The 19,534-nt window shown below is 45.4% G+C and overlaps 1 protein-coding gene across 1 annotated transcript in view; it reads right to left on the reverse strand.

The window, feature by feature from the left end:
• LOC311103038 (protein Jade-1-like) overlaps nt 1-12,548 on the reverse strand; it is a gene marked incomplete at both ends in the record, with an annotated part of 78,317 nt that extends 65,769 nt beyond the window's left edge. Inside the window, one exon of the mRNA XM_084144530.1 lies at nt 12,364-12,548. Within this exon, the coding sequence (XP_084000656.1) occupies nt 12,364-12,548 (185 nt within the window). The remainder of the gene's footprint in view (nt 1-12,363) is intronic.
• Nucleotides 12,549-19,534: the final 6,986 nt, after the last annotated feature.

A 19,534-nucleotide genomic window follows, 5' to 3' on the forward strand; every position in this document is an offset into this window, starting at 1 on the left:
CCAGTCTAGACTAACCCCTAACCCTCTCTCCATGGTGGTATATTATAGTCCAGTCTAGACTAACCCCTAACCCTCTCTCCATGGTGGTCTATTATAGTCCAGTCTAGACTAACCCCTAACCCTCTCTCCATGATGGTCTATTATAGTACAGTCTAGACTAACCCCTAACCCTCTCTCCATGATGGTCTATTATAGTACAGTCTAGACTAACCCCTAACCCTCTCTCCATGATGGTCTATTATATATATTATAGTCCAGTCTAGACTAACCCCTAACCCTCTCTCCATGATGGTCTATTATATATATATTATAGTCCAGTCTAGACTAACCCCTAACCCTCTCTCCATGATGGTCTATTATAGTACAGTCTAGACTAACCCCTAACCCTCTCTCCATGGTGGTCTATTATATATATTATAGTACAGTCTAGACTAACCCCTAACCCTCTCTCCATGGTGGTCTATTATATATATTATAGTACAGTCTAGACTAACTCCTAACCCTCTCTCCATGATGGTCTATTATATATATTATAGTACAGTCTAGACTAACCCCTAACCCTCTCTCCATGATGGTCTATTATATATATATTATAGTCCAGTCTAGACTAACCCCTAACCCTCTCTCCATGGTGGTCTATTATATATATTATAGTACAGTCTAGACTAACCCCTAACCCTCTCTCCATGATGGTCTATTATAGTACAGTCTAGACTAACCCCTAACCCTCTCTCCATGGTGGTCTATTATATATATTATAGTACAGTCTAGACTAACCCCTAACCCTCTCTCCATGGTGGTCTATTATATATATTATAGTCCAGTCTAGACTAACCCCTAACCCTCTCTCCATGATGGTCTATTATAGTACAGTCTAGACTAACCCCTAACCCTCTCTCCATGATGGTCTATTATAGTACAGTCTAGACTAACCCCTAACCCTCTCTCCATGATGGTCTATTATATATATTATAGTCCAGTCTAGACTAACCCCTAACCCTCTCTCCATGATGGTCTATTATATATATATATTATAGTCCAGTCTAGACTAACCCCTAACCCTCTCTCCATGATGGTCTATTATAGTACAGTCTAGACTAACCCCTAACCCTCTCTCCATGGTGGTCTATTATATATATTATAGTACAGTCTAGACTAACCCCTAACCCTCTCTCCATGGTGGTCTATTATATATATTATAGTACAGTCTAGACTAACCCCTAACCCTCTCTCCATGATGGTCTATTATATATATTATAGTACAGTCTAGACTAACCCCTAACCCTCTCTCCATGATGGTCTATTATATATATATTATAGTCCAGTCTAGACTAACCCCTAACCCTCTCTCCATGGTGGTCTATTATATATATTATAGTACAGTCTAGACTAACCCCTAACCCTCTCTCCATGATGGTCTATTATAGTACAGTCTAGACTAACCCCTAACCCTCTCTCCATGGTGGTCTATTATATATATTATAGTACAGTCTAGACTAACCCCTAACCCTCTCTCCATGGTGGTCTATTATATATATTATAGTCCAGTCTAGACTAACCCCTAACCCTCTCTCCATGATGGTCTATTATAGTACAGTCTAGACTAACCCCTAACCCTCTCTCCATGGTGGTCTATTATATATATTATAGTCCAGTCTATACTAACCCCTAACCCTCTCTCCATGATGGTCTATTATATATATTATAGTACAGTCTAGACTAACCCCTAACCCTCTCTCCATGGTGGTCTATTATATATATTATAGTACAGTCTAGACTAACCCCTAACCCTCTCTCCATGGTGGTATATTATAGTCCAGTCTAGACTAACCCCTAACCCTCTCTCCATGGTGGTCTATTATAGTACAGTCTAGACTAACCCCTAACCCTCTCTCCATGATGGTCTATTATATATATTATAGTACAGTCTAGACTAACCCCTAACCCTCTCTCCATGATGGTCTATTATATATATTATAGTCCAGTCTAGACTAACCCCTAACCCTCTCTCCATGATGGTCTATTATATATATATTATAGTCCAGTCTAGACTAACCCCTAACCCTCTCTCCATGGTGGTCTATTATAGTACAGTCTAGACTAACCCCTAACCCTCTCTCCATGGTGGTCTATTATATATATTATAGTACAGTCTAGACTAACCCCTAACCCTCTCTCCATGGTGGTCTATTATAGTACAGTCTAGACTAACCCCTAACCCTCTCTCCATGGTGGTCTATTATAGTACAGTCTAGACTAACCACTAACCCTCTCTCCATGGTGGTCTATTATATATATTATAGTACAGTCTAGACTAACCCCTAACCCTCTCTCCATGGTGGTCTATTATAGTACAGTCTAGACTAACCCCTAACCCTCTCTCCATGGTGGTCTATTATAGTCCAGTCTAGACTAACCCCTAACCCTCTCTCCATGGTGGTCTATTATATATATTATAGAACAGTCTAGACTAACCCCTAACCCTCTCTCCATGGTGGTCTATTATAGTACAGTCTAGACTAACCCCTAACCCTCTCTCCATGATGGTCTATTATATATATTATAGTCCAGTCTAGACTAACCCCTAACCCTCTCTCCATGATGGTCTATTATATATATTATAGTCCAGTCTAGACTAACCCCTAACCCTCTCTCCATGATGGTCTATTATATATATTATAGTCCAGTCTAGACTAACCCCTAACCCTCTCTCCATGGTGGTCTATTATAGTACAGTCTAGACTAACCCCTAACCCTCTCTCCATGGTGGTCTATTATATATATTATAGTCCAGTCTAGACTAACCCCTAACCCTCTCTCCATGATGGTCTATTATATATATTATAGTACAGTCTAGACTAACCCCTAACCCTCTCTCCATGATGGTCTATTATATAAATTATAGTCCAGTCTAGACTAACCCCTAACCCTCTCTCCATGATGGTCTATTATATATATTATAGTACAGTCTAGACTAACCCCTAACCCTCTCTCCATGATGGTCTATTATATATATTATAGTCCAGTCTAGACTAACCCCTAACCCTCTCTCCATGATGGTCTATTATATATATTATAGTACAGTCTAGACTAACCCCTAACCCTCTCTCCATGATGGTCTATTATATATATTATAGTACAGTCTAGACTAACCCCTAACCCTCTCTCCATGGTGGTCTATTATAGTACAGTCTAGACTAACCCCTAACCCTCTCTCCATGGTGGTCTATTATATATATTATAGTACAGTCTAGACTAACCCCTAACCCTCTCTCCATGGTGGTCTATTATAGTACAGTCTAGACTAACCCCTAACCCTCTCTCCATGGTGGTCTATTATAGTCCAGTCTAGACTAACCCCTAACCCTCTCTCCATGGTGGTCTATTATATATATTATAGAACAGTCTAGACTAACCCCTAACCCTCTCTCCATGGTGGTCTATTATAGTACAGTCTAGACTAACCCCTAACCCTCTCTCCATGATGGTCTATTATATATATTATAGTCCAGTCTAGACTAACCCCTAACCCTCTCTCCATGATGGTCTATTATATATATTATAGTCCAGTCTAGACTAACCCCTAACCCTCTCTCCATGATGGTCTATTATATATATTATAGTCCAGTCTAGACTAACCCCTAACCCTCTCTCCATGGTGGTCTATTATAGTACAGTCTAGACTAACCCCTAACCCTCTCTCCATGGTGGTCTATTATATATATTATAGTCCAGTCTAGACTAACCCCTAACCCTCTCTCCATGATGGTCTATTATATATATTATAGTACAGTCTAGACTAACCCCTAACCCTCTCTCCATGATGGTCTATTATATATATTATAGTCCAGTCTAGACTAACCCCTAACCCTCTCTCCATGATGGTCTATTATATATATTATAGTACAGTCTAGACTAACCCCTAACCCTCTCTCCATGATGGTCTATTATATATATTATAGTCCAGTCTAGACTAACCCCTAACCCTCTCTCCATGATGGTCTATTATATATATTATAGTACAGTCTAGACTAACCCCTAACCCTCTCTCCATGATGGTCTATTATATATATTATAGTACAGTCTAGACTAACCCCTAACCCTCTCTCCATGATGGTCTATTATATATATTATAGTCCAGTCTAGACTAACCCCTAACCCTCTCTCCATGATGGTCTATTATATATATTATAGTACAGTCTAGACTAACCCCTAACCCTCTCTCCATGGTGGTCTATTATAGTACAGTCTAGACTAACCCCTAACCCTCTCTCCATGGTGGTCTATTATAGTACAGTCTAGACTAACCCCTAACCCTCTCTCCATGATGGTCTATTATATATATTATAGTACAGTCTAGACTAACCCCTAACCCTCTCTCCATGGTGGTCTATTATATATATTATAGTCCAGTCTAGACTAACCCCTAACCCTCTCTCCATGATGGTCTATTATAGTACAGTCTAGACTAACCCCTAACCCTCTCTCCATGATGGTCTATTATATATATTATAGTCCAGTCTAGACTAACCCCTAACCCTCTCTCCATGATGGTATATTATAGTACAGTCTAGACTAACCCCTAACCCTCTCTCCATGATGGTCTATTATATATATTATAGTACAGTCTAGACTAACCCCTAACCCTCTCTCCATGATGGTCTATTATAGTACAGTCTAGACTAACCCCTAACCCTCTCTCCATGGTGGTATATTATAGTACAGTCTAGACTAACCCCTAACCCTCTCTCCATGATGGTCTATTATATATATTATAGTACAGTCTAGACTAACCCCTAACCCTCTCTCCATGATGGTCTATTATATATATTATAGTACAGTCTAGACTAACCCCTAACCCTCTCTCCATGATGGTCTATTATATATATTATAGTACAGTCTAGACTAACCCCTAACCCTCTCTCCATGATGGTCTATTATAGTACAGTCTAGACTAACCCCTAACCCTCTCTCCATGATGGTCTATTATATATATTATAGTCCAGTCTAGACTAACCCCTAACCCTCTCTCCATGGTGGTCTATTATATATTATAGTACAGTCTAGACTAACCCCTAACCCTCTCTCCATGATGGTCTATTATAGTACAGTCTAGACTAACCCCTAACCCTCTCTCCATGATGGTCTATTATATATATTATAGTACAGTCTAGACTAACCCCTAACCCTCTCTCCATGATGGTCTATTATAGTACAGTCTAGACTAACCCCTAACCCTCTCTCCATGATGGTCTATTATATATATTATAGTACAGTCTAGACTAACCCCTAACCCTCTCTCCATGATGGTCTATTATATATATTATAGTCCAGTCTAGACTAACCCCTAACCCTCTCTCCATGGTGGTCTATTATATATATTATAGTCCAGTCTAGACTAACCCCTAACCCTCTCTCCATGATGGTCTATTATATATATTATAGTCCAGTCTAGACTAACCCCTAACCCTCTCTCCATGATGGTCTATTATATATATTATAGTACAGTCTAGACTAACCCCTAACCCTCTCTCCATGATGGTCTATTATATATATTATAGTCCAGTCTAGACTAACCCCTAACCCTCTCTCCATGATGGTCTATTATATATATTATAGTACAGTCTAGACTAACCCCTAACCCTCTCTCCATGATGGTCTATTATATATATTATAGTCCAGTCTAGACTAACCCCTAACCCTCTCTCCATGATGGTCTATTATATATATTATAGTACAGTCTAGACTAACCCCTAACCCTCTCTCCATGGTGGTCTATTATAGTACAGTCTAGACTAACCCCTAACCCTCTCTCCATGGTGGTCTATTATAGTACAGTCTAGACTAACCCCTAACCCTCTCTCCATGATGGTCTATTATATATATTATAGTACAGTCTAGACTAACCCCTAACCCTCTCTCCATGGTGGTCTATTATATATATTATAGTCCAGTCTAGACTAACCCCTAACCCTCTCTCCATGATGGTCTATTATAGTACAGTCTAGACTAACCCCTAACCCTCTCTCCATGGTGGTCTATTATAGTACAGTCTAGACTAACCCCTAACCCTCTCTCCATGATGGTCTATTATATATATTATAGTACAGTCTAGACTAACCCCTAACCCTCTCTCCATGGTGGTCTATTATATATATTATAGTCCAGTCTAGACTAACCCCTAACCCTCTCTCCATGATGGTCTATTATAGTACAGTCTAGACTAACCCCTAACCCTCTCTCCATGATGGTCTATTATATATATTATAGTCCAGTCTAGACTAACCCCTAACCCTCTCTCCATGATGGTATATTATAGTACAGTCTAGACTAACCCCTAACCCTCTCTCCATGATGGTCTATTATATATATTATAGTACAGTCTAGACTAACCCCTAACCCTCTCTCCATGATGGTCTATTATAGTACAGTCTAGACTAACCCCTAACCCTCTCTCCATGGTGGTCTATTATAGTACAGTCTAGACTAACCCCTAACCCTCTCTCCATGATGGTCTATTATATATATTATAGTACAGTCTAGACTAACCCCTAACCCTCTCTCCATGATGGTCTATTATATATATTATAGTACAGTCTAGACTAACCCCTAACCCTCTCTCCATGATGGTCTATTATATATATTATAGTACAGTCTAGACTAACCCCTAACCCTCTCTCCATGATGGTCTATTATAGTACAGTCTAGACTAACCCCTAACCCTCTCTCCATGATGGTCTATTATATATATTATAGTCCAGTCTAGACTAACCCCTAACCCTCTCTCCATGGTGGTCTATTATATATTATAGTACAGTCTAGACTAACCCCTAACCCTCTCTCCATGATGGTCTATTATAGTACAGTCTAGACTAACCCCTAACCCTCTCTCCATGATGGTCTATTATATATATTATAGTACAGTCTAGACTAACCCCTAACCCTCTCTCCATGATGGTCTATTATAGTACAGTCTAGACTAACCCCTAACCCTCTCTCCATGATGGTCTATTATATATATTATAGTACAGTCTAGACTAACCCCTAACCCTCTCTCCATGATGGTCTATTATATATATTATAGTCCAGTCTAGACTAACCCCTAACCCTCTCTCCATGGTGGTCTATTATATATATTATAGTCCAGTCTAGACTAACCCCTAACCCTCTCTCCATGATGGTCTATTATATATATATTATAGTCCAGTCTAGACTAACCCCTAACCCTCTCTCCATGATGGTCTATTATAGTACAGTCTAGACTAACCCCTAACCCTCTCTCCATGATGGTCTATTATATATATTATAGTACAGTCTAGACTAACCCCTAACCCTCTCTCCATGATGGTCTATTATAGTACAGTCTAGACTAACCCCTAACCCTCTCTCCATGGTGGTCTATTATATATATTATAGTCCAGTCTAGACTAACCCCTAACCCTCTCTCCATGGTGGTCTATTATATATTATAGTACAGTCTAGACTAACCCCTAACCCTCTCTCCATGATGGTCTATTATAGTACAGTCTAGACTAACCCATAACCCTCTCTCCATGATGGTCTATTATAGTCCAGTCTAGACTAACCCCTAACCCTCTCTCCATGATGGTCTATTATAGTCCAGTCTAGACTAACCCCTAACCCTCTCTCCATGATGGTCTATTATATATATTATAGTCCAGTCTAGACTAACCCCTAACCCTCTCTCCATGGTCTATTATATATATTATAGTACAGTCTAGACTAACCCCTAACCCTCTCTCCATGGTGGTCTATTATATATATTATAGTACAGTCTAGACTAACCCCTAACCCTCTCTCCATGGTGGTCTATTATAGTCCAGTCTAGACTAACCCCTAACCCTCTCTCCATGATGGTCTATTATAGTACAGTCTAGACTAACCCCTAACCCTCTCTCCATGATGGTCTATTATAGTACAGTCTAGACTAACCCCTAACCCTCTCTCCATGGTGGTCTATTATATATATTATAGTCCAGTCTAGACTAACCCCTAACCCTCTCTCCATGATGGCCTATTATAGTCCAGTCTAGACTAACCCCTAACCCTCTCTCCATGGTGGTCTATTATAGTCCAGTCTAGACTAACCCCTAACCCTCTCTCCATGATGGTCTATTATATATATTATAGTACAGTCTAGACTAACCCCTAACCCTCTCTCCATGATGGTCTATTATATATATTATAGTCCAGTCTAGACTAACCCCTAACCCTCTCTCCATGGTGGTCTATTATATATATTATAGTACAATCTAGACTAACCCCTAACCCTCTCTCCATGGTGGTCTATTATAGTACAGTCTAGACTAACCCCTAACCCTCTCTCCATGATGGTCTATTATATATATTATAGTACAGTCTAGACTAACCCCTAACCCTCTCTCCATGGTGGTCTATTATAGTACAGTCTAGACTAACCCCTAACCCTCTCTCCATGATGGCCTATTATAGTCCAGTCTAGACTAACCCCTAACCCTCTCTCCATGATGGTCTATTATAGTACAGTCTAGACTAACCCCTAACCCTCTCTCCATGGTGGTCTATTATAGTACAGTCTAGACTAACCCCTAACCCTCTCTCCATGGTGGTCTATTATAGTCCAGTCTAGACTAACCCCTAACCCTCTCTCCATGATGGTCTATTATATATATTATAGTCCAGTCTAGACTAACCCCTAACCCTCTCTCCATGATGGTCTATTATATATATTATAGTACAGTCTAGACTAACCCCTAACCCTCTCTCCATGGTGGTCTATTATATATATATTATAGTCCAGTCTAGACTAACCCCTAACCCTCTCTCCATGATGGTCTATTATATATATTATAGTACAGTCTAGACTAACCCCTAACCCTCTCTCCATGATGGTCTATTATATATATTATAGTCCAGTCTAGACTAACCCCTAACCCTCTCTCCATGGTGGTCTATTATATATATTATAGTACAGTCTAGACTAACCCCTAACCCTCTCTCCATGGTGGTCTATTATAGTACAGTCTAGACTAACCCCTAACCCTCTCTCCATGATGGTCTATTATATATATTATAGTACAGTCTAGACTAACCCCTAACCCTCTCTCCATGGTGGTCTATTATAGTACAGTCTAGACTAACCCCTAACCCTCTCTCCATGATGGTCTATTATAGTACAGTCTAGACTAACCCCTAACCCTCTCTCCATGGTGGTCTATTATAGTACAGTCTAGACTAACCCCTAACCCTCTCTCCATGGTGGTCTATTATAGTACAGTCTAGACTAACCCCTAACCCTCTCTCCATGATGGTCTATTATAGTACAGTCTAGACTAACCCCTAACCCTCTCTCCATGATGGTCTATTATATATATTATAGTCCAGTCTAGACTAACCCCTAACCCTCTCTCCATGATGGTCTATTATAGTACAGTCTAGACTAACCCCTAACCCTCTCTCCATGGTGGTCTATTATATATATTATAGTCCAGTCTAGACTAACCCCTAACCCTCTCTCCATGGTGGTCTATTATATATATTATAGTACAGTCTAGACTAACCCCTAACCCTCTCTCCATGATGGTCTATTATAGTACAGTCTAGACTAACCCCTAACCCTCTCTCCATGATGGTCTATTATAGTACAGTCTAGACTAACCCCTAACCCTCTCTCCATGATGGTCTATTATAGTACAGTCTAGACTAACCCCTAACCCTCTCTCCATGATGGTCTATTATATATATTATAGTACAGTCTAGACTAACCCCTAACCCTCTCTCCATGATGGTCTATTATATATATTATAGTACAGTCTAGACTAACCCCTAACCCTCTCTCCATGATGGTCTATTATAGTCCAGTCTAGACTAACCCCTAACCCTCTCTCCATGATGGTCTATTATATATATTATAGTCCAGTCTAGACTAACCCCTAACCCTCTCTCCATGATGGTCTATTATATATATTATAGTACAGTCTAGACTAACCCCTAACCCTCTCTCCATGGTGGTCTATTATATATATATATATATTATAGTCCAGTCTAGACTAACCCCTAACCCTCTCTCCATGATGGTCTATTATAGTACAGTCTAGACTAACCCCTAACCCTCTCTCCATGATGGTCTATTATATATATTATAGTACAGTCTAGACTAACCCCTAACCCTCTCTCCATGGTGGTCTATTATATATATTATAGTCCAGTCTAGACTAACCCCTAACCCTCTCTCCATGATGGTCTATTATAGTACAGTCTAGACTAACCCCTAACCCTCTCTCCATGATGGTCTATTATATATATTATAGTCCAGTCTATACTAACCCCTAACCCTCTCTCCATGATGGTCTATTATATATATTATAGTACAGTCTAGACTAACCCCTAACCCTCTCTCCATGGTGGTCTATTATATATATTATAGTACAGTCTAGACTAACCCCTAACCCTCTCTCCATGGTGGTCTATTATAGTACAGTCTAGACTAACCCCTAACCCTCTCTCCATGATGGTCTATTATATATATTATAGTACAGTCTAGACTAACCCCTAACCCTCTCTCCATGATGGTCTCATCCAGCACAGCTATGCCTGGGGAACAGATAACATTAAAGGGATAGTGTGACATGCTAGTCGTTCCTGTAGACTTCCAGTCATTGCGCTAACGCTAGTTTGCAATGGTTCCAGAAACGACCTTAAAACTGCACGCAGAGATGAGGTCATCTGACTAGTTAAGTAGAACAAATGCTGTTGCCAAAATGTCGCACTATTATAGTATCATAGTACTATCTATCGATTATAGGACAGTCTGAGCCCAACCCTCTCTCCATGGTCACCTCGTCCAGCAGCACCATGCCTGGAGAACAGACCGTCAACACGACACAGTGCTGAACCATGACACAGTCAACACGACACAGTGCTGAACCATGACACAGTCAACACGACACAGTGCTGAACCATGACACAGTCAACACTACACAGTGCCGAACCATGACACAGTCAACACTACACAGTGCCGAACCATGACACAGTCAACACTACACAGTGCCGAACCATGACACAGTCAACACTACACAGTGCCGAACCATGACACAGTCAACACTACACAGTGCCGAACCATGACACAGTCAACACTACACAGTGCCGAACCATGACACAGTCAACACTACACAGTGCTGAACCATGACACAGTCAACACTCCACAGTGCTGAACCATGACACAGTCAACACTCCACAGTGCTGAACCATGACACAGTCAACACTCCACAGTGCTGAACCATGACACAGTCAACACTCCACAGTGCTGAACCATGACACAGTCAACACTCCACAGTGCTGAACCATGACACAGTCAACACTCCACAGTGCTGAACCATGACACAGTCAACACTCCACAGTGCTGAACCATGACACAGTCAACACTCCACAGTGCTGAACCATGACACAGTCAACACTACACAGTGCCGAACCATGACACAGTCAACACTACACAGTGCCGAACCATGACACAGTCAACACTACACAGTGCCGAACCATGACACAGTCAACACGACACAGTGCCGAACCATGACACAGTCAACACGACACAGTGCCGAACCATGACACAGTCAACACTACACAGTGCTGAACCATGACACAGTCAACACTACACAGTGCTGAACCATGACACAGTCAACACTACACAGTGCTGAACCATGACACAGTCAACACTCCACAGTGCTGAACCATGACACAGTCAACACTCCACAGTGCCGAACCATGACACAGTCAACACTACACAGTGCTGAACCATGGTACAGTCAACACTACACAGTGCCGAACCATGACACAGTCAACACTACACAGTGCCGAACCATGACACAGTCAACACTCCACAGTGCCGAACCATGACACAGTCAACACTACACAGTGCCGAACCATGACACAGTCAACACTACACAGTGCCGAACCATGACACAGTCAACACTACACAGTGCTGAACCATGACACAGTCAACACTACACAGTGCTGAACCATGACACAGTCAACACTACACAGTGCCGAACCATGACACAGTCAACACTCCACAGTGCCGAACCATGACACAGTCAACACTACACAGTGCTGAACCATGACACAGTCAACACTCCAGTGCTGAACCATGACACAGTCAACACTCCACAGTGCCGAACCATGACACAGTCAACACTACACAGTGCTGAACCATGACACAGTCAACACTCCAGTGCTGAACCATGACACAGTCAACACTCCACAGTGCCGAACCATGACACAGTCAACACTCCACAGTGCCGAACCATGACACAGTCAACACTACACAGTGCGCTGTACAGCGGTAGTTGAGGGGGTGAATCTACTGACCCATCTGAGAGAACTGGTGGTTGATGAGCTCCAGCCAGGCCACGTCAGTGTCGTTGAGGTCGTATCGACACGTCCCCTCAGCCAGGGTCTGGATGTCCACGTACCCCAGCGCCCCTGAACACCCCGAACGGATCCACTTCCTGGGCTTGGAGAACATCACCTCCGTTCCCTTCTCAGCCACCACCCTAAGGAGCAGAGAGTTAGATATTAGGCCTGGGAGGATACCAGTATCGCGATACTCGTTGGTATTGTGACAAGGAAACAAAACACTCAGATTTATCGTCACAGCCCTATTAGATATTAGAAACAATCTGTTTTAAGTGAGAAGTAGGCAATGGTCTGATGCCGAAAAATAAAAGGAAATCCACATGAGCGCCACAATACCTATTCCACCCATGCTCTACCAAGGTTTTCCAGCACACAGCTTTGACCTACTACAGTAGCTATATTGGTCTACTGTACTTCAAACTATGTGTAGGCAGGTTGCTTAGGATTCAAACCTTCTCAAACAGCCTGATTCATACTCTTTGAGGAGGTGCTTCCATAATAATGTGATTTGTACCTCACACAGAGAGAGAGACAGAGAGAGACAGAGAGAGAGACAGAGAGAGAGACAGAGAGAGAGACAGAGACAGAGAGAGACACCCAGCTAGAATAGAGAGAGGAGGCAGATGGAAGAAAAAGTACCTGAAATGCTGACCTCTGACATACAGTAATGTAGACTAAAGATTTATAACCATCTCTTCACCCATCCAGAGAACTTGCAGCAAGGACCTCAACATGACAGCCGCACATATGCCTGGGCCGTGAGCAGAGCCCTAACCCTAACCCTAACCCTGGGCCGTGAGCAGAGCCCTAACCCTAACCCTAACCCTAACCCTGGGCCGTGAGCAGAGCCCTAACCCTAACCCTAACCTTAACCCTGGGCCGTGAGCAGAGCCCTAACCCTAACCCTAACCCTGGGCCGTGAGCAGAGCCCTAACCCTAACCCTAACCCATATGCCTGGGCCGTGAGCAGAGCCCTAACCCTAACCCATATGCCTGGGCCGTGAGCAGAGCCCTAACCCTAACCCTAACCCATATGCCTGGGCCGTGAGCAGAGCCCTAACCCTAACCCTAACCCTGGGCCGTGAGCAGAGCCCTAACCCTAACCCTGGGCCGTGAGCAGAGCCCTAACCCTAACCCTAACCCATATGCCTGGGCCGTGAGCAGAGCCCTAACCCTAACCCTGGGCCATGAGCAGAGCCCTAACCCTAACCCTAACCCTAACCCATATGCCTGGGCCGTGAGCAGAGCTTGGGTGCATGCTCAGGTGCATTGATCATCCTTGAGATGTTTCTACAACTTGGAGTCCACCTGTGGTAAATTCAGTTGATTGGGCATGATTTGGAAAGGCACACACACCTGTCTATAGAAAAGGTCCCACAGTTGACAGTGCATGTCAGAGCAAAACCAAGCCATGATGTCGAAGGAATTGTCGAAGGAATTGTCCGTAGAGCTCCGAGACAGGATTGTGTCGAGGCACAGATCTGGGGAAGGGTACCAAAAAATGTCGGCAGCGTTGAAGGTCCCCAAGAACACAGTGGCCTCCATCATTCTTAAATGGAAGAAGTTTGGAACCACCAAGACTCTTCCTAGAGCTGGCCGCCCGGCCAAACTGAGCAATCGGGGGAGAAGGGCCTTGGTCAGGGAGGTGACCAAGAACCCGATGGTCACTCTGACAGAGCTCCAGAGTTCCTCTGTGGAGATGGGAAACCGTAGTCTGGCTTTTTTATGGTGGTTTTGGAGCAGTGGCTTCTTCCTTGCTGAGCGGCCTTTCAGGTTATGTCGATATAGGACTCATTTTACTGTGGATATAGATACTTTTGTACCTGTTTCCTCCGCACAAGGTCCTTTGCTGTTTTTCTGGGATTGATTTGCACCAAAGTAAGTTCATCTCTAGGAGACAGAACGTGTCTCCTTCCTGAGCGGTATGACGGTTGCGTGGTCCCATGGTGTTTATACTTGCGTACTATTGTTTGTACAGATGAACATGGGACCTTCAGGCGTTTGGAAATTGCTCCCAAGGATGAACCAGACATGTGAAGGTCTACAATTTTATTCTGAGGTCTTGGCTGATTTCTTTTGATTTTCCCATGATGTCAAGCAAAGAGGCACTGAGTTTGAAGGTAGGCCTTGAAATACATCCGCAGGTACACCTCCAATTGACTCAAATTATGTCAATTAGCCTCTCAGAAGCTTCTAAAGCCATGACATCATTTTCTGGAATTTTCCAAGCTGTTTAAAGGCACAGTCGACTTAGTGTATGTAAACTTCTGACCCACTGGAATTGTGATACAGTGAATTATAAGCGAAATAATCTGTCTGTAAACAATTGTAGGAAAAATTACTTGTGTCATGCACAAAGTAGATGTCCTAACCAACTTGCCAAAACTATAGTTTGTTAACAATAAATTTGTGGAGTGGTTGAAAAACAAGTTTTAATGACTCCAACCTAAGTGTATGTAAACTTCCGACTTCAACTGTATATACATTTACATTTTAGTCATTTAGCAGACGCTCTTATCCAGAGCGACTTACAGTTAGTGAGTGCATACATTAATTTTATTTTTTTCATACCCCCCCGTGGGAATCGAACCCACAACCCTGCCGTTGCTCTACCAACTGAGCTACATCCCTGCCGGCCATTCCCTCCCCTACCCTAGACGACGCTGGGCCAATTGTGCGCCGCCCCATGGGTCTCCCAGTCGCGGCCGGCTAGATGGAGCCTGGATTCGAACCAGGATCTCTAGTGGCACAGCGCCACTAGAGCGCCGGCAGGGATGTAGCCTTAGACCACAGCGCCACTAGAGCGCCGGCAGGGATGTAGCCTTAGACCACTGCACCACTAGAGCGCCGGCAGGGATGTAGCCTTAGACCACAGCGCCACTAGAGCGCCGGCAGGGATGTAGCCTTAGACCACAGCGCCACTAGAGCGCCGGCAGGGATGTAGCCTTAGACCACTGCGCCACTAGAGCGCCGGCAGGGATGTAGCCTTAGACCACAGCGCCACTAGAGCGCCGGCAGGGATGTAGCCTTAGACCACTGCGCCACTAGAGCGCCGGCAGGGATGTAGCCTTAGACCACAGCGCCACTAGAGCGCCGGCAGGGATGTAGCCTTAGACCACAGCGCCACTAGAGCGCCGGCAGGGATGTAGCCTTAGACCACTGCACCACTAGAGCGCCGGCAGGGATGTAGCCTTAGACCACAGCGCCACTAGAGCGCCGGCAGGGATGTAGCCTTAGACCACAGCGCCACTAGAGCGCCGGCAGGGATGTAGCCTTAGACCACAGCGCCACTAGAGCGCCGGCAGGGATGTAGCCTTAGACCACAGCGCCACTAGAGCGCCGGCAGGGATGTAGCCTTAGACCACAGCGCCACTAGAGCGCCGGCAGGGATGTAGCCTTAGACCACTGCGCCACTAGAGCGCCGGCAGGGATGTAGCCTTAGACCACAGCGCCACTAGAGCGCCGGCAGGGATGTAGCCTTAGACCACAGCGCCACTAGAGCGCCGGCAGGGATGTAGCCTTAGACCACAGCGCCACTAGAGCGCCGGCAGGGATGTAGCCTTAGACCACTGCACCACTAGAGCGCCGGCAGGGATGTAGCCTTAGACCACAGCGCCACTAGAGCGCCGGCAGGGATGTAGCCTTAGACCACAGCGCCACTAGAGCGCCGGCAGGGATGTAGCCTTAGACCACAGCGCCACTAGAGCGCCGGCAGGGATGTAGCCTTAGACCACAGCGCCACTAGAGCGCCGGCAGGGATGTAGCCTTAGACCACAGCACCACTAGAGCGCCGGCAGGGATGTAGCCTTAGACCACAGCGCCACTAGAGCGCCGGCAGGGATGTAGCCTTAGACCACAGCGCCACTAGAGCGCCGGCAGGGATGTAGCCTTAGACCACAGCGCCACTAGAGCGCCGGCAGGGATGTAGCCTTAGACCACTGCACCACTAGAGCGCTGGCAGGGATGTAGCCTTAGACCACAGCGCCACTAGAGCGCCGGCAGGGATGTAGCCTTAGACCACTGCGCCACTAGAGCGCCGGCAGGGATGTAGCCTTAGACCACAGCGCCACTAGAGCGCCGGCAGGGATGTAGCCTTAGACCACTGCACCACTAGAGCGCCGGCAGGGATGTAGCCTTAGACCACAGCGCCACTAGAGCGCCGGCAGGGATGTAGCCTTAGACCACAGCGCCACTAGAGCGCCGGCAGGGATGTAGCCTTAGACCACTGCACCACTAGAGCGCCGGCAGGTTTGTAGCCTTAGACCACAGCGCCACTAGAGCGCCGGCAGGGATGTAGCCTTAGACCACTGGGCCACTAGAGCGCCGGCAGGGATGTAGCCTTAGACCACAGCGCCACTAGAGCGCCGGCAGGGATGTAGCCTTAGACCACAGCGCCACTAGAGCGCCGGCAGGGATGTAGCCTTAGACCACTGCACCACTAGAGCGCCGGCAGGGATGTAGCCTTAGACCACAGCGCCACTAGAGCGCCGGCAGGGATGTAGCCTTAGACCACAGCACCACTAGAGCGCCGGCAGGGATGTAGCCTTAGACCACAGCGCCACTAGAGCGCCGGCAGGGATGTAGCCTTAGACCACTGCACCACTAGAGCGCCGGCAGGGATGTAGCCTTAGACCACTGCACCACTAGAGCGCCGGCAGGGATGTAGCCTTAGACCACAGAGCCACTAGAGCGCCGGCAGGGATGTAGCCTTAGACCACAGCGCCACTCGGGAGGCATCCCTCAATAACTTCAAGCGAAGACTGGGGGTCAGCCTGATGAAGACTGGGGGTCAGCCTGATGAACCAAACTACTCAGTAATCTCCTCCATGAAGACTGGGGGTCAGCCTGATGAACCAAACTACTCAGTAATCTCCTCCATGGAGACTGGGGGTCAGCCTGATGAACCAAACTACTCAGTAATCTCCTCCATATAGACTGGGGGTCAGCCTGATGAACCTAACTACTCAGTAATCTCCTCCATGAAGACTGGGGGGTCAGCCTGATGAACCAAACTACTCAGTAATCTCCTCCATGAAGACTGGGGGTCAGCCTGATGAACCAAACTACTCAGTAATCTCCTCCATATAGACTGGGGGTCAGCCTGATGAACCAAACTACTCAGTAATCTCCTCCATGAAGACTGGGGGGTCAGCCTGATGAACCAAACTACTCAGTAATCTCCTCCATGAAGACTGGGGGTCAGCCTGATGAACCAAACTACTCAGTAATCTCCTCCATGAAGACTGGGGGTCAGCCTGATGAACCAAACTACTCAGTAATCTCCTCCATGAAGACTGGGGGGTCAGCCTGATGAACCAAACTACTCAGTAATCTCCTCCATGAAGACTGGGGGTCAGCCTGATGAACCAAACTACTCAGTAATCTCCTCCATGGAGACTGGGGGTCAGCCTGATGAACCAAACTACTCAGTAATCTCCTCCATGAAGACTGGGGGGTCAGCCTGATGAACCAAACTACTCAGTAATCTCCTCCATGAAGACTGGGGGGTCAGCCTGATGAACCAAACTACTCAGTAATCTCCTCCATGAAGACTGGGGGTCAGCCTGATGAACCAAACTACTCAGTAATCTCCTCCATGAAGACTGGGGGATCAGCCTGATGAACCAAACTACTCAGTAATCTCCTCCATGAAGACTGGGGGTCACCCTGATGAACCAAACTACTCAGTAATCTCCTCCATGAAGACTGGGGGGTCAGCCTGATGAACCAAACTACTCAGTAATCTCCTCCATGAAGACTGGGGGTCAGCCTGATGAACCAAACTACTCAGTAATCTCCTCCATGAAGACTGGGGGTCAGCCTGATGAACCCTAAAGACTGGGGGTCAGCCTGATGAACCAAACTACTCAGTAATCTCCTCCATGAAGACTGGGGGTCAGCCTGATGAACCAAACTACTCAGTAATCTCCTCCATGAAGACTGGGGGGTCAGCCTGATGAACCAAACTACTCAGTAATCTCCTCCATGAAGACTGGGGGTCAGCCTGATGAACCAAACTACTCAGTAATCTCCTCCATGAAGACTGGGGGTCAGCCTGATGAACCAAACTACTCAGTAATCTCCTCCATGAAGACTGGGGGTCAGCCTGATGAACCAAACTACTCAGTAATCTCCTCCATGAAGACTGGGGGTCAGCCTGATGAACCAAACTACTCAGTAATCTCCTCCATGAAGACTGGGGGTCAGCCTGATGAACCAAACTACTCAGTAATCTCCTCCATGAAGACTGGGGGTCAGCCTGATGAACCAAACTACTCAGTAATCTCCTCCATGAAGACTGGGGGTCAGCCTGATGAACCAAACTACTCAGTAATCTCCTCCATGAAGACTGGGGGTCAGCCTGATGAACCAAACTACTCAGTAATCTCCTCCATGAGACTGGGGGTCAGCCTGATGAACCAAACTACTCAGTAATCTCCTCCATGAAGACTGGGGGTCAGCCTGATGAACCAAACTACTCAGTAATCTCCTCCATGAAGACTGGGGGGTCAGCCTGATGAACCAAACTACTCAGTAATCTCCTCCATGAAGACTGGGGGGTCAGCCTGATGAACCAAACTACTCAGTAATCTCCTCCATGAAGACTGGGGGGTCAGCCTGATGAACCAAACTACTCAGTAATCTCCTCCATGAAGACTGGGGGTCAGCCTGATGAACCAAACTACTCAGTAATCTCCTCCATGAAGACTGGGGGGTCAGCCTGATGAACCAAACTACTCAGTAATCTCCTCCATGAAGACTGGGGGTCAGCCTGATGAACCAAACTACTCAGTAATCTCCTCCATGAAGACTGGGGGTCAGCCTGATGAGATGAACCAAACTACTCAGTAATCTCCTCCATGAAGACTGGGGGTCAGCCTGATGAACCAAACTACTCAGTAATCTCCTCCATGAAGACTGGGGGTCAGCCTGATGAACCAAACTACTCAGTAATCTCCCCATATAGACTGGGGGTCAGCCTGATGAACCAAACTACTCAGTAATCTCCTCCATGAAGACTGGGGGTCAGCTGATGAACCAAAACTACCCAGATAATTCTCCATGAAGACTGGGGGGTCAGTGATGAACCAAAAGCTACTCAGTAATCTCCCTCCTTGAAGAC

Source organism: Coregonus lavaretus (assembly GCF_964263955.1).
Source record: "Coregonus lavaretus genome assembly, chromosome: 27".
In the NCBI taxonomy this organism is placed as follows: domain Eukaryota; kingdom Metazoa; phylum Chordata; class Actinopteri; order Salmoniformes; family Salmonidae; genus Coregonus; species Coregonus lavaretus.